A 27,042-nucleotide genomic window follows, 5' to 3' on the forward strand; every position below is an offset into this window, starting at 1 on the left:
TCTTTTATTTAATGCATAGCATGACATTTAGTTTACGCCCAAGCCGCTTAACTTAACATCTCTCCCTCTCTCTCTCTCTTAATGTCTCTCTCCCGCTCGATAGCTAGTCAATTAGTTGTTAATCCTTTGGCGGGGTGCGCGCAGCTCGCAAATTGCATAAGCAATGAGAGGAAGGCGCCTGAATGCGGCATCCTTTGACACTGAAAGATGAAGATTGCAACGGCTCACGCAATCAGCGGGTGGCTGCGGATGGCACAGCCCCAGCTGTGGTGGATTGGGTGCTGGCTGGTAGTAGGAAGTTGCTGAAGCAATGAAGACGACGATGACGGCGACGACGACAGCGTTTGTTGCTTCCTGCATCTTTTTTGTCGCTGCTCATTGTTGCTGCTGTGTGCATGCATGTGTGAGTGTGAGTTTGTGTGTGTGTGTGATGAGACAGTCGCATCTCCAGCAGCCGCGGCGCCACTTCCTGCTTGTTAGGCAAACACAGCGACAGCACAGCGTGCAAATTTTTGAATTGTTGAAGACTACAATTTTTTTATTTTTCATTTCTCTTTGATTTCTTTTTCTCATTCATTTATACAATATTTCTGTTTGTTGCTGTCGATTTTTGCTGTGACTTAAGAGCTTTAAGCTTGAGCTCTGCTCGTCTGTTTCGCTTTTACATTTGACATTTTTGTAGCCATCCATTGGCGATGCGCGCCGACAGCCCGACAGCCCGACAGCGCGACAGCGCGACACGCTCCATTCATAGACTCGTTATTTATTGCACTTGACAGCATGGTTGTGCTGTTGCAGTTGCATGTGGCGAGCGCGCTGCAAGTTGCAGTTGCAGCCGCAGCGCCAACTAAATGCTAATTAGTGTCAACGACTTTTTGCCACAGAGACCAAAGCGAAACGCAGCGAACAAGAAGAAGCTGCTGCTGCGAATTCTATCGTGTTGTGACCATTTGGCAATTGGTAAGAGAATTCAACGTTTACACGGCTCGCATTTAAGGCAACCACATTTAGCTGTCTGCAATTAAAAGTTGCTGCCTGTTTGCATTTGCAACAAGCTATCAGCTTTCGCTAAAACTTTGAATTCTCCCTTAGTTGAACTGACTAGCAGTCGGTCCGTGTGTTTAGCACTCTAGTAAGTCACGGCAATCGATAGCTGTAGTTACTTAGTTAACAGTTAACACCCTCTCGCCGACCGACATTCGATATGCGGCAACCACTCAGATCCCCCACTCAATTCACTTGTTGTCCTTTCAGAAGTTTCCGCTCAGATTTGCAGTGCTTAGACGTTAGGTAGTCGAGCGTTTATTTATAAAGTTTTTCTGTCATAGAGTAATTTGATGCGAATGAATCCTTTTACTTTTTTTATTTTTTTCATTTCATTGAATTCGGCTTCAATGGAAAAAAGTTCTTGGAACTAGCGTGGTTGCCTCGTTAGCTGATTTAGTTTCAGCTAGAGATGAGCGTGTGAGGTCAACTAAAGTTGACGGGGTGATTGATTGCACAGCAGACTTCAAAGGTGGTTTGGGTTCGAATCGTGAATGGAATTAAGAGCAAGAGTTTATTTATTAATTTGATCTGAGGTGATGTAGGAAGCGCGCGAGTGGCAGTGGCACTCAATGAACTAATGACGATAATTACATCTCGAGCACTGGAGTTTAAATTGCTGATGCCCACTCATGATATAAATAATAAATGGACTTGGCACCACAATCATGGAGTGACTTTGTGTTGACAAATGAATATGAGTACCATCAGAAGCCATGGTGATGGTGACAAATTAAGACCCAAGTAATATAAACTTTATAAGAGCTTTTAAATGTTATATTAAATCTTAGTAGTCTTGCCAACGATAAATCACAATTACTTAAGATAAGAATACTCTGTTAGCAATCAAAATTTAAAAAATAATAATAATAAAATAATGTAATTTTTAATGTCGCTTATTAATATATTAAATAATTAGTTAATTTTTTCCACTCAAACTAAAACGTTGCATCTATATTCAGTAGTTCTATTCAGGCAAGAAAACATATTGATTTACGTTATATTGATATAGCTGTTTATTCAACTCCTTTTTAAGTAAATGCATTCATTTTTCATGAAATATGCTGGTATTATTAGATTATTACAAAAAAAAAAAAAAAAATGAATTTTTAAAGTTTATCATTATATAACAATAAAATTTGTATTTTTTTATTTATTATTAATAATTTAATTTTTTTTGTCAATATTTGTTTTTTTTTTTTTTTAGCTTTATTTTGTAAATCTGATTTTAATGAGATCAATTAAAATTATATAACAAATATTCTAAAATTCATATTCAATTTCTCTTGCTTTGTAAATATATTATATAATTTTATTTATATTTCGGTTATTATTACCAGGCAAAGAATATAATGAAATGACCGGATTCATTCAGGCTCAGCATCATTTAACATTTCTGATCAAATTTGTTCGATCCAGCACTCTGCCAAAAGACTCTTTATATACTTGGGCGACTATGGGATTTGCATGTGAGTGTGAATTAGATCTGAGGCAGGCACGAGCAGGCACAAATTGCGACTCGTTGAAATGCACACTCTGTATATAATTGGTTTTACTCTAAATGGAATACCCACGAGCCGCGCCCAGCTCTCTGGATGGGGCGCCAGCAGCAGCTGCTGTGCGACGTCGTCCTTTTTAATTTAATTGCTAGAACGCTTCACATTTGTTGCCTGTTCGTGTTTTGCCTCTCGACATGTGCAAATTGTGCATTAATCTGCTATGACGTTGACATTTCGCAGCAGCAGAGGCAGCCAAAGCAGCAGCAGCAGCAGCAGCAGGGGGAACGTGGGCGTGTACTTATAATCCGCATTTGCATATTAATGCTATGTTCAACTGTTTTCAAGTATTTCAATTTGCCAAAAGCCCTGCAGTCTGTTTAGGATCTAGCCTAATTGTTCTCAGTGTGAGGGATGAACGCTCAACAGCTGCTTCGAAGCATTTACATGTTGCGGAAGCAGTTTGAGGTCGTTTCTGCGGCCATGAATGCGACGCAGCTGCCATGCATTTAGCATCGGGAAAACTTTTAACTGAGTTGGTTTTTTCAGTTTTGTAGTTTTTCATCACCATATTTTAAGTTTGTGCGATTTTCTTTGGTTTCTCTGGCAGACGCACTTTGGTGCAAGTCTCCGTGAAGTCGAAAGTAAATAAATGTCATACAACGAAATTGAGGAAGTCGAGAGTTGTGGGTGCCAAAGTGCAAGAGGCTCGCTGGGAGCTGGGAATTGAAGTTGAGTGGGTAAAAACAAGTTTCATGTGCTCCAAATCCAGCAGCGGGCACTGAATGTGGGCCAGGCGATGTGTTCAGTTGGTTTCGGTTGTCTTCAGCCGCAAAGCTTCCAACTTCAATTAAACGAATTACCAGCTAGTGCAGTGTGTCTATCAAGGCAACGACAACAACAACAGCAACAACAGCAACAACAGCAATAGCAACAACTACAAGTGACATAAAACGAGCGAATTACTTGTTCGCGCACAACGCGTCGTATGCGTAATTTTTTTAAATGAAGTGCAAAGCGAATGTGAAGTCAGCCCTCATTTGCCTATCGCGTGTGCGGCCCTCTCTCTACCTTGCTCGTCCAACAAAAAACAGTCTTAACGCCTCTAACAATTGTTGCCTGACTTTACTTTACTTTGTTTTTTGTTATATTTTCTTGTTTTCTTATTCAAATCGTAAAAGTTGATGTAATGAACGCATAAAAGTCAACGTCGCCCTCGAACCACTCGAGCGCTGGAGCATTCGAGCGACTGACGCTTGAGAAACGATGCCAAATCAACGGAAATGTCCAACCTAATGGGAGGCTAATTTAAAATTACGAACCCATTAAGCGGAAGCAGGAGAAGAACGAAGGACACGCCCGGACAGCGACTTAAGCACACGCATTTTTTACGACTCCTGCTGAGGCCATCATAAATGTTGTGCGTCAGACGTTTTTAATGCCAATTATACATGTATATACTGCTCATTTTTCTTACAGTGTACGTATGTATGTGTATTTCTTGCAATTGAAATTGCAAATTGCGACAGGCACACGACGGGAAATTTGTTTACTTTTCATTTGAATCTGATCTCGAGCAAATTTAATTTATTTTTCTGCACAATTTTTTCTTTTATTTACTAAAACTGTCCATCAGTAGCATATTTTAGGGAGTGAAAAAATCAGTTTTCTCTTTACGTTTTGAAAAGAAATATTCATAGCTGTGAAAAGAAGAAAATGTTTGGGTTGTTTGTAAACTATAGAAAGTAAAAAAGAAAAGATTTTCTAAGAACTTTAATCAAATTTACCCAGAATAAAAAGTAAGCAAATCTTTAATATATATAAGAATATAAATTTAACGTCAACTAGAAACGACTTTAACATTTCGGGACGCTTAGTGGTATTCGCATGGAAATATGAAGCTCACTTGAATTTAGTAGCTTATAAAATATTTCAATATTTTATTAAATGTGAAGTGCGTTTGCCTCGCCTAACTGAAGGATATATTGGATGTATATGCTTACATAATAAATCTCAATTTCCCATGACATATCAAAATGAAATCAAGTACTTCAAATAGCTGGCGCACATATGAGTAAACATATTTATGATGGACGCACAGCAACGCCGTTTACACTAAACCAATAAAGTTATTTCCTATAAAAATAGTCACTCTCAACTTTTGCGCACTAAAAGCTGTCAATTGTGATTTAATTTTAAAATATATATCTAAAATATTTTAGCAACCACAGCGAACTGTTGGCCATTCAATATTATTAACTCTTTTGTGTGCTTTCAATCTGTATGGCAACTGCAATTGGCAGCTCGGCTTCTGCCTGCCGTCGTCTGGTCTCGCCTCTCGATTTGCCACGTTGCTCGGGATTTCGTTTGTCAAAATTTTATTGCGCTTAAAAGTGAATTTTTACTTTATTGTTTTTTTTTTTTTTTTTTTTTTTTTTTTGTATATATTTTTTGTTTTGTTTGTTTCTCTCTTTTCTCACTTTTTTTCAATTTTTCTGTCCATTGTCGTGCGATTCGTGCTGCAGTTGGGTTGGCTTTGGCGAAGCCGTTGGGAATTTTAAATATGTATGTTTCACAGCTGTTGCTTTGGCACTCAATCGAAGCGAGTCCGCGTCGCATCCGCCCCCGACCGCCGAGACACGCCCCCTTTTTGGTGCACGTTGCAAATGCTGCGAACAGCAGTGAATAATAAAAGTCGAAGTCAAAGTGAAATCGCGGAATTGAATTTATGTATATGTATGCATCTACATATAGATGTACATATAAAGACTTATATCTCTGTATATAGGGTCTCGCTTGGCAGTCGTATAATTTATATTTAGTGTGGGAATGCAAGAGATGATGAGCCCAGCTAAACTCCATGGGATCGCGGTCACAGAGGCGTCGCCTGAGATCAAAAGTACGAATGCCAATTGCCGAATGCTAAGTAGAGCCAAGATCTATAACTGATTTAAATTGGGTTTACATATTTGGCGTTAAATATTTTTTATTTAATTTTTTTTTTTTTTAGCTAGAGGATAAATTGGCTTATATAAAATAAAACAATCTTAGCAACTCCATAAAGAATAAATATTCTTGATAGAGCATCTATCTAGCAGTGTATGAAATTCTTTTTAGGGTATATTTCCAATTGGGAGAAACAGACGAATCCATTTGAGAACGTGCACCTGTCTATTTGCCCGTCTGTTTACGAGAGACCGCTTAAGCTCTAGGAACTACACACACAGCCAAGCAGATTGTCCTGGCAAACCTTTTGATTGTCATTGAATTTGCCGATTACAGCTCGACTGATAGGGTCTGGCTTGAAAGTGTCATTATTCTGTTCATGTGTCATTCAAATGGAGAACATGATGAGAGTGGAGAGTGAGCAAAACATGCCCGCTTTTACAGAGCTTAATAGAAGAATAGATAGAAGATAGATAGATTCGCATTCCAATTTTCGAATGTCTCTGAACAAAGACTTAAGCTGAGCACAAGGTTTCAGGCCGTCTGTATATTCCGGTCTATACTTTAGGTATTTCAGCTTTGAAGCTTTTAAGTTGGGTAACTGTATGTCAGAAGAGGTTGACACTGAGTATATAGCTATATACTTTAACGTAGTTTTGGTCTTCATTAAGAGTCCCTTATTACTGGAAATATGTAGTGATTGAGTATATCCTTGATAGTATTCATACACACATATATATGCTTTATAATACTATGCTAATGATGCTGATATCTCATGAGTCATAACGGTATGGACTGCTATGCCTACATCTATTCAGAATCATCTTCATCGAAATATTGAGACAAAGAACATAATTTTTCTAGGATTTATAATTTTTGTTAAAAATGGCAATAGATTTATTAGTTAAGGTTTTTCTTCTGCAAAATAGTTTAGATGAACATCAAATCAGCCATATGATTTAAGTACTATACGCAATAGTTTTATTAGTTATGTAGTTAGGTCATATGAACCCTTTTCCATATGAACAATCCCTTAAGTACTCTACCGTTCATGCTTCGTATCCCATTATTTTGAAGGCTATTAACTCTTCAGTATTTACTGCCTTATAACCCATTCTTTTTCCTATAAATTTTCGTTTTGATCTTTCGCAAAAGGCCGCATTCATCTTTCGCATAATTGTGGCATTATTTTCACATTTCCTGGGCTCATTTCTTTGAAATTTTCTGGTCATTTTTGAGGTGTTTCGTCGTTTGCACGTGCCCAGCCAACGACAGGCAGCACCAACAGCAACAGCAGCAGCAACAACAACAATGACAATGGCAACAAACATTAACAAAAAATCGACAACATTTGCATATCTGACGAAACAAGTTGTCAAGACAACATCAAGCGCCAGCCCAATCATTCGGCCACTCCCCCCGCCGGCCCACGACTACAGTTTGACTACGCTGTAGCGAACGACCCGCATCCCTCGAGTAGCTGTTGAGCTTTGTGAATATTTCGTGCAATTTGAAGAACTGGCCAACAGATGAGCAAGAAGAAGAAGCGACAGCAGATAATGCAAATGGTCATTAGACGCAAAAGCGAATGTTGCAGCAGAGACCCCCACCTCACCCCTTCACCTCCCTCACTATTGCCATTATTGTCCAGCGATTGTGTAATCGCAACTGTTGGCGGGCTAGAAGAAACCACAATGATTTACATAAATTGCGTGGCTTGAAGACCTCTTACTTTTTAATATTTTTTTCTTTTTTGTATTTTAGCCAATTTTCAATTTGTATCTGTATCTAAACATTTGTATCTTTCATCGTTTGTGCGTATGCCTTGACATCTGAGCGAGTGGTGTGCATTCTTAAAAGCCTTTTTATAGTTAAGTACTTAATTTATATATATATATATATCTTTTTAAATTCCCACTTAATGTAATGTCCTCTGCCATAGACAAGCTTTGCCTTGTAATTGAATTTGTTCGAGTGAAGTACTTCCGCTTGGTAATAGAAATAAGATTCAATTAAGGACAGCTTCAAATTTCTAAAGGCCACAGACCACTTGATAGTTGTCAAGGAAAGTTTTCTGAATTCCATTCGAACTTCAATTGAAGCTAAATTGCGTGCCAACTTAATAAATTCCTACAAAATGGGAAAGATTTCTGTTTTTGTTTACAATTTACCAGCTGCGCAAAACGACATTATAATTTGCATAAAAACTCAAGAGTTGGGCTCCAAATGAGTCCGGGCAGCCGCCTGGCAAAATAACGCTCCCCAGACTTGAGGTCAGAAGATTGATGGTGCATAAAAAGGTCCGAAAAGAGGCAAGTGAATGGAACGCTTGTCATCTGGTGTTCAAGGCCATGTAGGATTCGCACGAAACCTGAGCCGAAATAAAAAGCAAATCGGACCCAAGACAAGGCATCAGAAAAGATATCTGACTGAAAATGATGGATCAGCAAATGCTCTGGAATTTATGTATGAGTTAATGAAAATTCCTCTTGAAAGTACTTAATTCAAAATAGAGGCAATTTGGAACTATAAGAGAGATTAGTAAAAGATTATTAGGCATATAAATACCCTGTAGTTAATTGTATTTATTTACCCATAATATCTATATAACTATCTATTCTATTCAGCTGTATATCTATCTATCTATCTATGTTATGAATCCATCTTTATTCCCATCTATCATCTATACATATGATACATCCATTCCATTACATTTTAGTTTTAGATCCATTCCACGGCTAAAATCAAAATACTCTCAGTTCCAAAATGCTCAATTATCATAGGATATTAAAATGATGTGAAAATGAAAGGCTTATTAAATTCAATTAGGGTCAGCGCCAGTGAAATGTGAATCAACTCTCATGACAGTTGGCTATATGGATAACCTGGCTTAGCTGCTGGCTGTGGTCAATCCGTGCTCAACCTGTGGTTACATAAGCCATGCGGCATGCAAATAAAAACAGCTGCAGATCAATGTAAAACCGCGCGCGATAATCAAAGCGATTTATGGTGTCTGCCAAAATATAAAAACAACACGCGTGGCATGCGCGCTGCAAGGATGCGCACACACGCTGCCGCCCGCAACTCGTTGCCAAGAGCCGCTTTCCACTCGGCCCATAGGCCGCAGCAATCGTTGATTAGGTAAGCGCAAATTGAGCCGAAAGATAAATGGCCATTCGACGGACAGCGATTCGAGATTCCCAGCGCTGTCGAAACGGGCTAAGAAACTTTCGCTTTTTTCGCAAGTTGCGCAGCGAAGATGTTGCGGTTGTGGCTGCCATGCTCATCGCTCCCTCACCATCTCCTTCGCCGCACCACACTACTACTGCCTCACTGCCTGCAGCTTTGTCAGTTGTCCGAGATTAATTTAAATGTTCGGCACAGGACCCGCTGTCAGCCCAAAGCAAAGTAAATGAGCTGTGACTCTGCTTTGACAGCCATTCGCGATTTATGCTGTTGCCTGGGCCTAAACACTTGGCCATGTCAGTCAATTGGGATGAATCTGGCGAGAGTAGCTTGACAGCTTGCCCCTGATAATCTTCTATATCTATATCTATATCTATATCTATATCTATATCTATATCTATATCTATATCTATATCTATATCTATATCTATATCTATATCTATATCTATATCTATATCTATATCTATATCTATATCTATATCTATATCTATATCTATATCTATATCTATATCTATATCCGGATATTGTAGGGTATTTCAAATTCGGTGATCATTAATTTACCTGCCGCAACAGGACCTGTGCTGTGACAAAGGTAACAACAGGTGAAATGCGATATTTGATTTCGTTTCTGTTGCAGCTCATTTCGCATGCAAATACACACAGTTGTTGTTGTTTCTTTTGTCGTTGTTGCTTTTATTACTGTTGCTGCTGCTGTTGTCAACTGAAACTGCAACTGCATCAATTGGCAGCGTAAATATTAACGAGCGAACGTGTTTGAGTTGCAGCAACTGCTGTTTGCCCAGCCAAATGAAGCATCTAGTTGGAGTTGTGTGTGTGAAATACCGAGGATGTATGGATGGATGGACGGATGGCTGGATGGGGTGATAATTATGGCTTAACGAAACAGGGTTCATTAAGTGCCGGAAAACCGCTGCTTCAGTTGACCCGGGCTAAAAAAGGGAAAACACTTGAGTCACGCCATCAACATGACAGCTGTAGCAACAAAGTTGTGGCGTGGCAAGGTCGTGCTGAAAACTTTTGCGCATTTCAATTCTTCGATTTTTGCAATTAAACCAAGTTGGGAAATTGATAGCTCTGGCAACGCCTCCGCAGTCGCACGCACCTGACATACGACTCGATTGCTGTGTTTTCGCAACGGATTATGAAAATTGTGTGCATCGAAAGGTCGCTGGCTAAACTGGTTTGCAATCGCACATTTGGCCACAGTTTGCAGTTGTTCACCCTCATCAAACCCTCTGCCGCCGCTGCCCCTCGTCCGCTGACATCCTCTCTGACCGCATATAAAAACTAAACCAGCAACCGCAGGCCGTTGCCTCAGCTAGCCGCTCGCCCAGCACCAAACACTCTTAACCTTGTAGGCCTTGCCACAGTTGCAAATGCAACGTAAACCACAAAAAGTCAACAGCAGCAACAACAACCACCGCCAGAGCAACTTTTATTGGCAGGCCAAGGCAAAGGAAGGCAATGAAAGCCGCTTAGCGTTTGCCACTTAACCTTTAGACAGGCGCCATGTACATAACATGCCAGGAAATGCACAAATCAAGACACAAGGCCCAAGGCAACACCAGCTCTCGAACTCCATGCAGCTGGGCGAAGTTGGCCAACAGAAATCTTTCTTGCTGCCTAGATAATTTGTGAACAATTTGGGATTTGCATGGTATACAAATATATTTACATACATAGTTCATCAACTTTTAATTTCATTGCAGAGATACAAAATAATACATAAATATATTCTATAGCTGTCTAAATTACCTTTGAATATTCTATATAAATTTATGGATATTTAAAATAGTGAAATCTAACTTAAAGATATTTCTAATAAGACAATGTAAAAGATACAAAAGAAAAGATACAAATTTCTTATTCCGTAATCAAATTTATTTTTAATTAAATATCGTGTTGCTTAGAAATATCTTTAAGATACATTTAAAATAAAAATTATTGTAACGGAAATAAATTTCCTGTGATGTAAGCTTTATAACCTTAAATCATTGCAATACATGTCACACATGCCTACTCAAATTTACTTTGCAGAAAGTACTTGAAAATCTGCGTACTTACAAAAAAATATCTTCCTTTTTATATTTCTGCCATTTTGCTTTAAATAAAACACAAAGTTGTAAATTTATTTTGAATTAAATGTCACGTCGTTTGCGCAGCAGTTAGGTAAGTCTTTTGGCCAAAGTCTTTAAGTATCTTAGAGATATTTCAGACACAAAATCAGCTTAATAAGCTGTCACATGGGTCTGAAGTCTTAATGTCTCTGGCGTAGAATTGGTTTCGGCTGCGCTTGAAAACTGTAACGGAACTTCCTCATTAAATATATATGTATAAGAAAGGGGCCAAACAATGAAATTGTCGTGGCCGTTACGCAATGTTGGTGGCAACATATTTGCTTTTAAGTCACACACAGAAAATGTATCTCATGGATGCAATGGACGCAACGGATGGACAGGGCAGAGTAATAGCTTATGCAACTCGACGGATGGCTAGGGACTCGCACGTTGCTTTTCACACAATTATGCTAAATGCTTAGTTTGCTGATGTCGTTAGGGATCCTGGTCTAATTGGCGCCACGCATCATGGCTGCTGACTGGGGTCATGCGTGAGCATCTACTGCAGCTGCTGCCCGTGTTAATTGCAACTCATGCACGCCTCGCCTGCAACACCTTTAATCAGACGTGCAACTCATTAAAGCAATTGCTCGCAATTTAATTAAATCATTTGCCAGCAAAGGGCTTTTGTATCACATGACCATAAAAAAGCAAAAAGTGTTGCGCTACGTGTGGTAATAAAATGAACTTAATGCATCAGCTTTAAATTAAATATATGTATATATATATATGTAAAAGTTTTATATTTTCGCAGATGGCCTGTTTACCCTTCGAATCAATGATAACAAATAAAAGCTTGTAGAGGAGAATTCAGAGAAAAATATATTCATTATAGTTTATATTATAATGTATATTTTAATATCAAGAATTTTGTAACCAAATTTTTGTACCAAATTTAATTTATTTTTTACACAGCTATTATACTTTAATTTGACAACAAAAGAACTTTAATTTCGGCGTCATTTTGCTTTTTTTATGATTTTCTTTCTAATGTAAAAGCAATTAAAAAACTGACTTCCATCATCTTCGCTCTTTATTTTTATTTATGTCTCATTTTTTTGTGCAACTATAATTGAAGTATGAATGAAACCTAAATCAATTTCCGCTCGCTTATGCTTATTACATTTAAATACAAACAATATCCGTGGCCAAGCTGAAAGCCATTTCTAGTTATAGTTGCGCTGCCTGCGTGTTTGGGTATTCAATAGCTAAACAACTTGGGAGCCCCATCACTTTAATAGCTCTCATAAAACGTGCCAGTGACAAAGCTGGCGAAAAATAACTATCACACACTCCCCCACACACAACCACACAGATGCAGAGCACAACAGAAGCTAAGAAAGAATGCAAGTTGCCCTGACGCCGGTAACAATAAAAGGCAAGTGTGGCGACTTGAGGCAGGCAGCGCCGGTGAAGAAAATAAGTATATATATACATACATATATAGACAGACAGAAACAGATAGAGAGAGACATACATACAGAGAGAGAGAGAGAGAGAGAGAGAGAGAGAGAGGGAGTGGTGAGAGCATTCAAAAGGGCAATAATGATGGCACAATATTATTTCCGTCTGGAGAGCCACTAGATCGGACAGACAGATAACGGGCCAGGGGGGACGTGCGAGTAGCTGCAGCGGCTGTTGCTGAGGAAACTGCAAACTGAAGCACCCAGCGGGGCAAAGCTGTATTTATGCCTTTATGGCCAAGGCAAGAAATTATTTTTACCGTTACGTTTAGTTGAAAATAACGTGACGGCTGCGACATATAATACGAAAGTGAGGCTGAATCTCCAACTCTGACTCCAGCTCTGTTTCCAACTCTGACTCCAACTCTGGCTCCAACTCAGGCTCCAACTCTGGCACTGGCTCTATCTCTGGCTCTGGCTGTGGTTCATTTCTAGTTGCCTTCACGTTGGGGCGCCACAAATCATTTTGGCTGGGATAAAGTTGCTGCAGTTGGGCGTCTGCATTTCGAGTTGGCCAAAGGGATGAACGAGGTAATATAACTGTTTGTGTGTCTCTGTGTGGACTAACTGAAACAAAAAGTCAACACATTAAGTGCCTTGTGTGTGTGTGTGTGTCTGTGTGTGTGTATCTCTGTCTGTTTGAGCCTTTAAGAGTATTACGACACATTGCATTGCAGCTGAAGATTTATGCCGCAATTACCGCAAGTGTAAACTAATTACGGCTTTCAAGTGGCTGCGGCTTAAATAACAAAACAAAATGAACTCACCTGAGCGTTAACTAAAAACCAATCTTGCGGCTCTTGCCTAACAAGCCCGAAATTAACTACACAGAAAGATATGCAGCAGCACTGCTCTATTAAATTTGGCATTAGAGTTTGTGTTTTAATAAACAAATACTTGACATTAACTGGCACTTGGTTATGAAAAATAAACAAATAAAATATGTAAAGGTAAGCAATCATTGGGTATATCAAATGAAGCATTTAACATCTGGTTAAAATATTGATTTTTATGAGCTATCGATTAATCATGATAGACTTGTGCATCCTAGTGGCTGTGCTACAGCGATCTTTGCTGTTCGTCCGGGGATCGAATACTTTCATAAATTGAAAATCAACTAGGAATATCTTCAAATCTTCAAAAAAAAAAAAAAAAAATTATTTTCAAACGACACTTACAAACTATATATTTTTAACAATAATACTAATGTTAGGCTTGTATATTCTATATTTTTAAAGTGCTTTATTCAAATTTCAAACAAAAAATGTTTCTCTTTTTTCTACCATATACACTTAATTCTTTTTAATAACCCGCAATATATTTTCTATATAGTATACGCCATGCGTCCTTCTTCCCATTCAAGCTTAAATTCACATTTTCCATGCCAAAAATGTAGAGAGATTTACTGCCTTAAACTAATTTGTGGTTTTCTGCCCGATAATTATTTTCCTGTTGACCATAATTAAGCTAATTATGCTATTTATGTACATATGTTCTGAAAAAGGCTGTTATAAATCTCATTTTTCCAACAACATTTTAAACTCTACTCATTAAATAGAGCAAAAATGTGTCAACCCAACTTCTTTAATCTCAGCCCGTGCCGCGACACAACTACGCCCAGGAGACAGCACAGGAGACTATAAAAAATGTCCAACGTGTTTACAGGTTCAGGTAAATCCCGCGCGGGCTACGCCCACTTCTGCAGCTGCTCTCAATTTGAAATGTACATCGATTCGGTAGCCTTTTGTTCATTTCATGGTGTTGTAAACATTTTAATTACAACAACTTTGACCCGACGCGACGCGACGCTGCGCAACAGTCGCCCGCTATCAATCTCTCTCTCTCTTTTCTCTCTCTCTCTCTCTCTCTCTCTCTCTGTCTTGCATGCTCTGTACATTTTTTTTCTGGGTGTAACGCCCCGAAAAACGAGTTGGCGCCATTTAAGCTATAACGGGCTTGTCCATAGGGCTAAATCTACAATATAAACCATGCTCTATATTGAGCAAAGATGAATTGTTGTACCTTTTCTTTGTTGTTGTTTGTTTGTTTTTACTGTTCGTTGTTGTTGGCCAACCGCAAGAGTGTAAAACTTTTGATTACACTTTTAATCAGTTTCTTTTTCATATTTTTTTTTGGGGTTTTTCTATGATGGCATTTTAATTGTATGTACTTAAATTTATATATTGTCTATCTATTGTGAATTATGCAAAAGAAGATGTTAGTGTGGACAATGAAATTATAGTCCACCTTAAACTTAATGGAGCTGGCACTTGTTTAAACAGATATCCAAACTCATTTGAATAAAAGATAATGAAAAATATATATAATGGATGTAGCCCACTGTAGTTTGGCTAGCAGCAGAAATTTATTTTGCTGCTGAATGCCTGTATTCTCTATTTTTACTGCTCTTTTGAGTTGTGATTTCTATTAATATTGTCCAAAAATGTCATTAAATATATATTGTGGATCTTTTCTATTGGTTTGCCAAAAATGAATTATACATATATGTTTACTAAATTAAGACGTGCCAAATCGGAAAACCCGTTCAATTTCTTGCAGTTTCGACCCTATTATATATCTATTATGTTATTCCTTACTGAGTCGTCTCTAAGGATTCATTAGACGAGTATTATGCGCCTAGGCGGAAATTTCGTACTCATTTTCATTACATTTCATAGGCTATCTATAGCAATTATATAGAAAGAATCGATGCAAAAGTTATTCTTATATAAATTATTATTTATTGAATATCTGCTTTCGTATTTATATCTAAGCTAATCAAGACTATTTTCGGAATGTACATTGCATCACTCAGGCGTCTGGCTAGTCTATTCATAAACAAACTTGTTGCTTGGCTGTTTAATGGGTCTATCTGTATAATATTTGCAATTATGATGACTACACTGACTACAAATCGAGTATATTTTAGTGCGTCACTGACCCGAATTTGGCCAAGTTACAATCGAAAAAGCTCAGCTCAGCTGCTAGGCCAAAGCCTTTCACTTTTCGCTGCATGTAGAATAAACTTGTTCGGGCGTCCAAGCAAACATTCAAGATGTTTCTTTATGTAATACAAACAACAACAACAACAGCAACAATGAGCAGATGAAACAACAGCAAATGCATCGACAGCTGCCGGACCAAATGCAGCTACCAAAGCTGTCTTTGTCCGTTGAATCAAGTCGAAGGAACGGCTTCTGCCATGTCATGTTGATGACAAAGTGAAATTATATCTCAAAGAAGAGGAAGAAGAAGAAGAAGAAGCAGAGGCAGTAGCTGACACAGTTATATACCTGTATTTGCTGAGATACTTACATATGTCAGCTGAGTTGCCTGACTGACTGCAGCCAGTGTATAATTCGCGTCCATTAATTGACTAATTTACGGGCCATGGCCTACGTTTTTATTATTTATGATCACACACATTTATCAAACGCTAATAACAATTATGCGCCTAATTGGAAATTAACTAAATTAAAAGGCGCAAAATGAATTTGCTTGGCAAATATAATTATACGAATCGCTCGCATATATATCATATGACAAGCCTTTAGTCTATCAAGCTAAACTTATTTATTGGACAAATATTTACCTGTTACAGGCATGCTAGAATTATTATCTATTATTTATGCCATTGTCAAAATTTCAATAAAGATATTTGCGAATGATTCAAATTCAATTCGCTTGAATTCAATTCATGCAAATGTTTCACAAGTGGAACTCCTGAATATGCCAAAGCTTATTGAATTTTATGAATATATATATTGGTTTATGTGTGTGAGTGTATGTGGGTGTTTGTGTCTTGTTGCAATATCCCCTGCTAAGTCAATGGCTTAACCCATCTGACAGCTTGTCACGTAGCCCTTTGGCGATTTGCATGGATTGCACTAAGGCCAGAGAGACGTTGCTTGAGTCACTTTGTTTTGAAATATGTATTTGCAGTCATATTTGTTGTGCAACGCTTTACAAACGAGACAAAATTTCGAATTGGATTCGACGCAAACAAATTGCAGCGAGATAAATCACTCCAAAGCCAAGAGAGGAAACTGGAATGCCGGAAAGTTGGGCTGCGAGAATCAGCAGCAGATGCTGCAAAGATACAAATTTGCTGATAAATGTGCATATGTGTGAATGTGTGTGTGCGTGTGTTTGGGAGAGGGGAAGGATGGCAGCTAATTGCCGACTGTGTAACTGATGTCTGCTGTCGGTTGTCTTTTGTCTGTTGTCTGCCGCAGCTCGTCTGCGATATCTTTTAATTTGCCACAAAACGCACCAAATGCGCAAACCATATGAGTGCATGTGTGTGTGTGTGTGTGGGTGACTTCCACTGTGTGTGTGTGGGAGGGTGTGTGCGCGGGCAGTCAGAAACCAAACCGCCAAGCAGCCAAACCGCTAAGCAGCTGCCAGCCCTGGCCAAGCCTGGGAATCCTCTCACTTTTTTTCCCAAGCACTGGCCATTGTCTCTGTGTATGTGTCTGTGTGTGTGTGTGCAACGATGATGAAGATGATGCGAGTTGGAAGAGCTGCCGAGACCCGAGAGCTGCCCCCGCCGCTACCCCCGCCTCTGCCGCGACCACTGCTGCATGCCTTGGCTGCCCGGCTGGATATGACACAGATTACGTAATGTGAAATTAACATTTTAACACAATTCAGCAGACGAGATTGCAACGGCAGCCAAAAGAAAGAAACTGCAGCAGAGAATGGCAAACGGAGAGAGTCGAAGAGAGTGCGAGGGAGAGAGAGATAGCGAGTGAGACTGGGGGAGAGAGAGAGATTGAGCCACTGTTTGGGCATTTGGCCAAGCCTCTGACTGATGATCAGACTTTGTTGTGGCGTGGTCAGCAGACACCCAGCAGACTGACCAACACACACACACACACACACACATGTACACTCACGCCGACACAGACAACACGGCAGCCGGTTGCGCCTCTTGCAGTCAATTATGCAATTAAAGCTTTACATGCGAACAAGTAGCAATTGAAGCCAAATGAGGCAAATTTCCAATGGGCTGGCATCGATTTGACAAAGCAACAGTTGCTCCAACACCAGCGATCCCCCCACCCCTGCTATTTGTGCAGCCGAGCCTCCCAGTGAGTGGCCTGCGGGCAGTCATTTGCATCTTGCAGTCATTATCGCTCACTCTTCTTCTCTCTGCATCTCTCTCCGTCTACCTCCTTCGTGTCCGATTGACTGTCAACTGTGACGTGTCATCGCCGTAAGTCAGCAGTTTTATGATTCCTTTTAGCTGCCCGCCGCCGCTTCTTTTCCCATGGCCAATAAAGCCAGCTCGAGCAATTAGTTTGTGATTTGCGGCAAATGTAAAATTTGGGGAAGTTTTTCGTAAGCTATTGAACAGGCATAGAACTGTGAACGGTGACCAAACGAAGTTCAAATACTCTTAAAGAGTGCTGAAAGAAACATGATCAATAGTGGCTGCTCTCGTTGGCTCCCATTTTACGATGATTTCGGCCATCGTTAATATCGATTGCTTCATCGATCGACTTGTCAGCTCTAACAAGTAATAAGGGTGCCATCGATAGTTTTAACAGCTCTACTCGATATGCAAGTCAATGTTTTGATAAATAATAAATAAATAATAATATTATGAAAGATCAAGTATGTACATATATCTGCATATAATATATATAAATCTACTACTTCTTCTTCAAGTTTACCTGCTATTCGCCTTTATCTGCTATTACGTATACGCCGCATAGACAAGCAAAAAAAGATTTCATCCATTCAATTGAAATGAAGTGGCAAAATTGTCTTTTTGCTTGTAATTTTTATACATTGGCTTTTAATAACAGTCAAGAGACGAGCCGAGACGCGCTGTCATCATTATTATGGTTTGGAACATCATGATCGCGTTTGGTTTTGCCCGTAATTTGCTAATCATTTCAACTGCCACTTTGGCCAGCAATTTAAGCGCCGCAACAAGGAAGAAATTGTCAACCATTTTGGAGTCATGAGAAAATGCCAAGACAATCTTCAATGCTGGCTATTTATTTGGTGGCTGCAAAGGATGATGCCCAGATTGACCAACAGTGGACAGGCGAGCCAAAAGTGAATGGCAGATGATTTTAACTCTTGCTTTCAGCCTCGCCAACACGTTGCCTTCGAAATTGGCCAACAGCGAGCAGTGGGCGACCAACTGTCCAGCATTGTTATGGAGGAATCTGTCGCTCTGTGTGTGTGTGTAATCAGCAGCGATGCACGCATGCCTGACTGAGTCGCTCAGAAAGGGAGAACGCACTGATGGATATACGCCACAGCAGCCATGACTTAATTAAGCATCTGCGAATTGTTAATTAATATTTGCCAGCCATATGTCGTATACATAGATATGTATTGGAAATTGGGCAGCAGCTGCCTGGCTGACTCGCAGAGGTCATGCAGAGATAAAATTGCTGCAGCCACAACTCGCTGTGTCTGTCGCTTTCTTCTATGGAAATTCCACAATTCGATTGGCCATAAAGCGCAAAGGCTCGTTTAGCAACTGGTTACGTGGTCGTCACCCGCCGCCAAACGCTTCCTGGAAGCCACAAAACTGATCACCGTCGCGACAAAGGTGGCATCTGCCAGCTGCCTCAACTGCCTCAACTTAGGCGTCTCACGTAGTCGTTGCGCCTCTGTCTTTGCCTTTGCCTCTTCCTCTGCCTCTGCCTCTGCCTCTGCCCAGACAAGCATTGCATGTGCCGCATAAATCTTCAGCTCATTTATTTATTTAAAATACAATATACTGCAAGTGCATCCAGCTGCTGCTTGGGTTGGGTGTCTGCACCCAACAGCCTCTTGATTATATAGAAAATGTTGTATGTGCATTTCATGTGATTTGTACTACGGCCGACAAGCCTCACCTGGGGGCGGCCGCGTGTTGAACTCTTCAGGATATTATTGTCAGCGGCAATTGACTTAATGTCTAGAATTGACTTTTGACTAAACAATGGCATTTCATGTCTTCAATTGTTATCATTAGCACTGAAATCTATGCATATTAACCTTTTCAAGAGATAACAAAACGTGCATGGTATTTCAAGTAAGCTTGCTTTGTTTTCAGCTATATCAAAATCAATATGGCAAAAGAGGGAGGCCTAGTCAGACAACATGTTTTCATAAAGTAGCTGACGAGCTGAATACCAATTTGAAACATGCTTAAGCTTAGTTACTAAACAGTTGCTTAAACAGCAGAGCCAGCATTTACAAAGCAATTTGCATGCCTTCTCGTATATGGAAAACTCTTTGGTTCTTTGACACAGACTGACGCAAGCAAACAACATTCAAATTATGCAAAACAAAGCGCTAGGAAGACGGACTCGGGCTGACTGATTTGTGAGAAATTCAGTGCTACTTAAGGATTTGGCCTCATGGCTTCAGCTATGCGAACAAACGCGCAACACATCCCAGCCAGCATAATCCGACCACGAAGAACAAGGCGAAGGCTGAGCTAAATAGCATGAAATATGGGCAGATTTAAGATCTGCATGCTGGCTTACAGGCACACCAACTAGTTAAGGCTTAAAGCTAAATGAAAGTAGAATAGTGAATAGAGAGTAGTAGACACGGAATTCAACTATATTTGCAAAAAAAAAAAAAAAAAAAAAAAGAAGAATCAGATTATTTTTCGAGATATTCCTTGCGTCAACCTAAAGCCTATAGCGGCTTGTGGTATATCCTTATGCATTAGAAGTTTCTGCCGGGATTGTTAAAGATTTCCATATTTTTAGTTGAATTTTTTGTAACTCTACTTAAAATAAACAAGTAAGAACGTTGCAGTCGGGCGTTACCGACTGCGGAATACTCATTCACATCCCATCAACAATTTAGTAGTTAAGTCTCGCTCTAATACTGTAGAATATACAGGTTTTTCCGATTTGCCACGCCCCAACTGGGCGTAGACACCTCATTTTTGGTCAGTTTTTAGAAAGAGATAACGGTACCCTAACTGCAAAGTTTGAATGCTTACCCTCAAGAAATGTGAAAATTACAGGGTATTTTTCGATATGCCACGCCCCTATAGAGGCGTAAAAATTATTTTTGGGGAATCGATAGAGAAGGCTACCAGTAACTCAACTATCCAAATTTGAAGCTTCTAGCTATTATACTTTTGGAGATATAAACTTTTGCGGTTTGCCACGCCCCCTGTGGGCGGACATATATCCGACAAAACTTTTTGGTCTTGGGTGATCAGTCCGAGTATATATACAAAATTTGAGGTCTCTGCCATCAATAGTGTCCAAAATATAGGAGAATTTAAAAAATCACTATATCTTCAGGTCCGATTTACCACGCCCCCAATGGGCGTAGACTTATAATTTTACCTTTAGACTTCATAGAATCACACCATTAGCTGACGTGCAAAATTTCAGCATTCTAGGTTTACAACTTTAGGAGATACAGTTTTATCCGATTTGCCACGCCCCCAATGGGCGTAGATATATCCGCCATAGCTTGTGATCTTGGGTGGTCAACGCGGACCTACATACCAAATTTCAGCTTTCTAGCTCTTCAACAAACATGATTTCTGGTATATCGGAAAATGCATTTTCCGATTTGCCACGCCCCTAGTGGGCGGATCGGGAAAATTTTAACACTTTATAAATCGGAGATATACACGAGTATGTGTTCCAAATTTCAAGTCTCTAGCTTCAATAGCGCCGAAATAGATTGCGTTCATACGGACAGACGGACAGACGGACGGACGGACAGACGGACAGACGGACGGACAGCAAGACGGACATTGCACAAAACCAATATACTGATTCACTTTCGTGAATGAGTATAAAAATGTCATATCAACTATAAATTAATAAAAACAAATAAAGAAATAAATAAATAGTAATAAAAGTTTTCCAATAACTAAACAGAAAAATCTGGAACTTCCTAACCATGTTTGAATTTTACTGACTCCTAATATTTAGGTTTATTCAGCAGCAGTCACCTCAAGGAATGTTAAATGAAAAAAATTAATAAATAATATAACAAATTGCAAAGGTTGTTCAGAAATTACAGATTTGTCTGTTTAGGTATTGCTAGCTAAAGTCGGAATTTATCAAGCTAACTTTCGGATATAATATATACTCTTAACTTATCTGAAAATATTAATGCAACATAAAGTGCCCAGGTTGTACTTATTGCTTAGAATTTCTCCTTCAATAATAATCTAAATCGAATATTCATTTCTTAATCCAATTCGATGACTCACTATAAAATCAAATCTCTTCACTTTAAATTCCAGTTGTACATTACATAAATAATTGTTTAGCCCTTTTCTCATCCATTTAGCTTTAAGCCATATTTGCTGAAATTCAATGGAATTCACGCAAACAGCCAAGAGCTGTGTGAAAATGTTAATTTCATTACACTTGACTACTGCAAATTGCATTTACAGCTCTACTGAACACATTGTAGATAGAACCGTTGCCAAATTTCAAAATATTTGCATTGCAAAAGTGCTCAAAGCTCATTAATTTCCATTTGAAATCGGCTTCGCTTTCAGTAATTTTTTTCAAGTCATCATCGTTTCGGCAGACTCTGCTTAAAGAGTGTATAATGTTTGTTTCAATAATCTCGAAACTATTTTCAGCTCACGCAATGCTTGCTGAGAGGCAGTGAATGTTGTTTAGTCCTGCAAATATTTCGCATTTGAATGAATGAAAGGGGCAAATGCAAATATATTCAGATAATCTCAGAGGGGCATTCAGTTGGAAAATGCGCAATGTAGTGGAGGGCTTGAGTGGACGAGGAATGTTAAATCCACACATACATATACGTATACATATACATATATATAAAATAGATTTGAACAAGGAAATGCCGCATAGAAGGACTAAAAGGATTCCGAGGGAGCATTCGCATTTGCATTTGCCATTTATCTAATACGATTTTTGGTTGCTCGCTCTAGCCGCCCGTCTAATGACCAAATCCATTTGGGCGCAAATTAGTTTTTGTGGTCAGAAAGTGGTTTTGTGGGTGGATTGACTTACCTTGCGCTTGGAGCGTGCCATGCGCTGGTCGCGCGAGTTCTCCGCCTCGCCCGGCGGCCGCTTGCCCCACACGGCGATGGCGATGCGCGTGTAGGTGAATATCAGCACCAGCAGCGGCACGATGAACTGCAGCGTGAACAGGGTCAGCGTGTAGTAGTAGCCCTGCTCGGCCGAGGGCCAGACCTCGCGACAGATGTATCTGGTGTGGCAAGAACAGACAGAGCACGGCGAAACAACAGCATCGTTTGTGGGTTGTGGCATGCAAAACAAAAGAGCAGAAGCCGCATAGTGGGCCATGAGAGTGAGTAAGTTTAATGTGCATATCAGTTTAAGGCTGTCGGAGGTGGGGGCGTGGCATAAATGCTGTCAGCCTGTGCGCTGGCCATGAAAGCTGTCACATGCACACACACGCACACAATGAAACTTTTATGTTAAGTCTCTCAACTGTAATGGCTGAAAAGTTGGCAAAAAATAAAAAGAAAAAAGAAAATAGTAAATTCGCCTGCATTTCGCCAACATTTTGCGTTGATTTATTGCAACTTTTTACCATGCAAATATGAGCTATAAAATATATTTGTTGCAAAGTGCCTCGTTGGCATAATGAACGCAGAGTCATTTTTATTTTATTTCTCCAACATTTTATGCACTTGATTGCATTTTGTGCCCACGGTGCGTGTTTTTGATAGGTTCACAAAATGAAAATTCTCATCTACCAGCTGATGTTGCGGTAATTAGGCACGTACCCTTACACATCACACAGCTGCCACCCACACGCACACACACGCACACACATGCATGCAGTTGGGCCCAAAATGTGCTCTAATTGAATGTGAAATGAGCAATTGCTTGCATTTAAAGTCAGGCAGAGTCTCATTTGCAATATTTGCAATTCACTCGAGGGCGTGCCCCAAATTGTGGCAAGTATCTTAAGCAAGCAGCCGTAAAGCCATTCGAAGCCAAAATGGAATTTCGAGTCCTTGCCATCGAGCTATCGATTTCAGCATGTGGGCCCAGCCAGCCAGCCAGCTTCTGTTGCATGCCACGACATGCTGCTTACGACTCGCAGAGCGATTCGGCTCAAGTGGCACTCGTTACACAATGCCACGGTCATATCTTTAATGCTACACTTCAAGCACGCACTACACTACATTGTGTTGAAGCTCCTAATGGGTTTCTACTCACTTCTCGCACTTCTCGTGCCATATGGAGCTGGGCACCTCCAGTCGGGAGACGACGGGTATGGGAAAAGCGGTTGCCAGCGCGATAAACCAAACGCCAGCGATGATAAATTTGGCATATCTGCAAGAAAAGAAGAGAACAGAAATAAGTTGAGGTAAAGAGTTGGTTTGTTGGCTTCTAAATGGACGCAGCGCTTCAGCTGACGCACGCATTGCGTATACGCCTCATACGACGATCTTGTGAGTGAGTGCCGGAGTGCGTGCGTGCGTGAGTGAAGTACAGCGAGGCAGGATAATTATAAAGCGTATTTATTTTGGGCCTCACAAATATTTACGTATGCCACGAAAGCCTCGCTCCTTAGCACGCACTCATCGACAGGGCGTGACACAAATGCCAGCGCCTCCTGCTCGCCCCCTCGGCTCATCGCAGTCCCGGGATATCCGGCATATTTCGTTACAAAGCAAATTGACGTTCGATGCCGGGCTGGCGGCCTGGGCTCGTCGGATTTGCCAGCAGCTGCCGTCAGCTGTGTCTTGGGTTACTATTTAAACCAATTAACACGACACAGCCGACCGGCCCTTGCCTATGCGAAGTCCCCTTGGGACGGCAGGCATTGCGTGTTTTTGTGTCCCATGGGGACCATGGGGACCGATGGTCAAGTGCGGTTGCCAGCCAAATGCCTAAAGCGTCAAGCAATGCAAATACGCCAGCGGCCACTTAACGGCGCCAATGTCACAAAGGCAACAGCCACAACAACAACAACAACAGCAACTCAGCGAGCAAGGGCGGGACTTCAATTAGTTTTTATGCGCCTTCAATTAGGTTAAATGCTACTAAAAGCCAGCTTTGCATACTTGAGCCGGGCTCGAATTAAATACTGGATATAATTGCCAACTGTTAATAGGTAAGCTGATATTCGCTATGAAGTTATGCTGCAGTCAAACCTTGCGCAAAGTTGATTAGATTTTGGGTTTTAAAAGTTTGCTAGATTTTAATGGAATTGCAGTGTCTTAAAAAAAATATTTTAGGGCTATGGATAAAAACTAGGAAATAAATAGAAATTATAAACGACTTTTTTGCGTTTGCTGTGATGAGTTCTACTTAGAAAGATTCATGATACATATATTAAATTATAATTTAAAATTTATATAATATAAGCCGAAAGCTCTGAAGCTTGTGAATGATTTTTAAGTTCGTTTTAATTTTATATCAGCTCTAATATTTAATAAATATATAAATAAAATTAAAAAAAAAAAAAACAAAGTAAATTAAATTGTAATAAATGGAGTTAAAATGGCAGCCCATTTCAGCTTTTACTATATTTATAAATAAAAAAAATAAATAAAATTTCAAAAAAGAAACATAAAAAAACAATAATAATTTGTCCCTATGTGAAGGGACTCAGCTTATTAAAAATTGCTAATTTTTGCCATTTACTTGTGAAAGGATGTCTGCTAACTGTAAAAAGGTAAATTTATTTGATTCTAGGAAATTAAAACGCAATCAGAATTTTAAATTGAAAATTGTATGAGTAATCTCACAAAATTTTAAGCTAGCTTGAGTCAAATTTTTAGATACATTTAAAAGATATATTTGTCTGAGCGAAATTCTATGAAAACCGGCTCAGTGGCTAATAAACAAACCCAGTTTTCAGTTGAATATGCTAAGTATGAAGTAGCTCTTGAGAATCTTAAGCGAACATGAGACGGATATTAAGATGAAGCAAAGAAGATGAAGATGTGTGAGTACGCCGCATGGAAAATGAGCAATTAAGCAGAGCCAAGCTGAGCACCTCACACCTGCAGTATTCTAAGATATATTCGTATAATTAATATGAATTAAAAAATATTTATATTTATATATATATATCAACTCATCAATATACGCACCGCTTGGTGATGCGAGGTCGCAGCGGCCACATGATGGCTATGTAGCGATCGATGCTGATGGCCACCAGGGTGTAGGCGCTGACCAGGACGGAGACCACCTGCGAGTAGTTGACAAAGTGGCATAGAACGATGCCGAACGGCCAGTAGTTGAGAATGTACTGCGAGATGAAGGAGGAGGGCACGCAGAAGAGCGACATCAGTATGTCGCCCAGAGCCAGATTGGCGATGAAATAGTTGGTGACGGTGCGCATGCGCGGCGTGGATTGCACGATGTAGCAGACGATGCCGTTGCCGAGCAAGGCGAATATAAAGATGGGTATGTAGAGCAGGTAGACGACGCTCTTGAAGTAGTCGCTGGACCACAGATCATCCGAATGGGAGCTGGAGTCGGTGCAGCTAAAGTTAAGCAATACGGTCACATTGAAGGCGGGCGTGGTCGATGGATAGCTGGCTTCCTCGGCTTGCATCGGCTGTTCCGTAGAGCTGCCGTTGTACAGCAGCGCCTCCGCAGCATCCGGATAGTCGTCCTCGTTGCGCAACAGCGGCTGCTGTGCCGCTATGTAATACAGGCGCTCCTCACTTAACGCCGAGCGCTTCATGTCCAGGCGACTTCGCTGCCAGGCCAAATTGTTAAACTCCATTTTGCTGGCAGAGTAATTTTCTTCTACGACTCTTTTCTTATGGTAGGCGAAGTTTGGCCGGTGTAACTTAATCTAAACACACTTTGGCATAAGCAAATTTTAATTGCAGCGTGATTACATGGCGCTCGCTTTGCGGTTGAAATTTAATTATCTACAGCCAGCGGATGGGACCTGAAAGTATGCGCGAAATTTGATGAAATCCGTTATTAATGTTATTAAAATTTTCAGAAATTTTCATGCTTGGCTTGCCATGAAAGTGAGCTACTGGCTGGCCAAAAAGAAGTCTATGCAAGTTTCACTGCATGCCTTGAGGCAGCGCTTCTCAGACAGCTGAATGGAATGCCATCTGAACTGTTGCATATTTTAGAGCTGCGGGCGAAATTATTAATGGGAAATTATTTCACTAAATTACACAGACACCAAATTAAGCAGCCATTTCAAATGCAAAAAGATTAATTTCTAATTTTCTGCTCTTTGCTTATGTTGAATTATTGAAGCACATATGTTAAGCAGGGACTTTTATATTTGGCTTCAAACTGGTCTCAATTAATATATGTATATGAAAGACAATGAAATTACTGTAGTAAACGTGCCATAAATACCGTAAGCATTGTATTATATAGGAAAATAATCGTATCTAAGTCATGCGCCTGTCTGCATCAAAGTAAATAATCTTTATTTACTCATTCTTGTCCACTGATTTAGCTTGAGCTATTAAAAATGTTAAACTGGAACACATACATATTACTTCCAAAAAGATATTTTCATTACTCATTCAATCAACTGCTTCAAAATATTAAGCTTAACAAACTCTTGGTCAGACTACTATTTCTGAATAAAACACATGCATGCATATGTAGCATGTGTTGCTCTGAATAAAACATATACACATGCTGTACTGCACCTTTTATTTACTGTAAAATTAAAATTTGTAAAATTGTAATTACGCACAAAATAGCCTTTCATATGCATCTAGCTCGCTTCTTATATAATATATATTCAAAGATGATAAATCACAATTGAATTAACATTTAAGACGCACACTCGACAAGGCTAACTTCAACAATAACG

At 39.7% G+C, this 27,042-nt stretch overlaps 1 protein-coding gene across 3 annotated transcripts in view; it reads right to left on the minus strand.

The window, feature by feature from the left end:
• The window catches only part of LOC6572951 (RYamide receptor), an 86,810-nt gene that overhangs the window by 19,627 nt on the left and 40,141 nt on the right, over positions 1-27,042 (minus strand). For all 3 annotated transcript variants that reach the window (XR_004364018.2, XM_032729341.2, XM_001999018.4), the window contains exons 2-4: positions 25,331-26,142; positions 23,445-23,561; positions 22,263-22,461 (exon numbers count right to left, since the gene is read on the minus strand). Coding sequence is in view for 2 of the 3 variants with exons in the window: in XM_032729341.2 (XP_032585232.1) it covers positions 22,263-22,461; positions 23,445-23,561; positions 25,331-25,971 (957 nt within the window). In the remaining variant the exon portion in view is untranslated. The remainder of the gene's footprint in view (positions 1-22,262; positions 22,462-23,444; positions 23,562-25,330; positions 26,143-27,042) is intronic.

Source organism: Drosophila mojavensis, unplaced genomic scaffold (genome assembly GCF_018153725.1).
Source record: "Drosophila mojavensis isolate 15081-1352.22 unplaced genomic scaffold, ASM1815372v1 contig_16, whole genome shotgun sequence".
In the NCBI taxonomy this organism is placed as follows: domain Eukaryota; kingdom Metazoa; phylum Arthropoda; class Insecta; order Diptera; family Drosophilidae; genus Drosophila; species Drosophila mojavensis.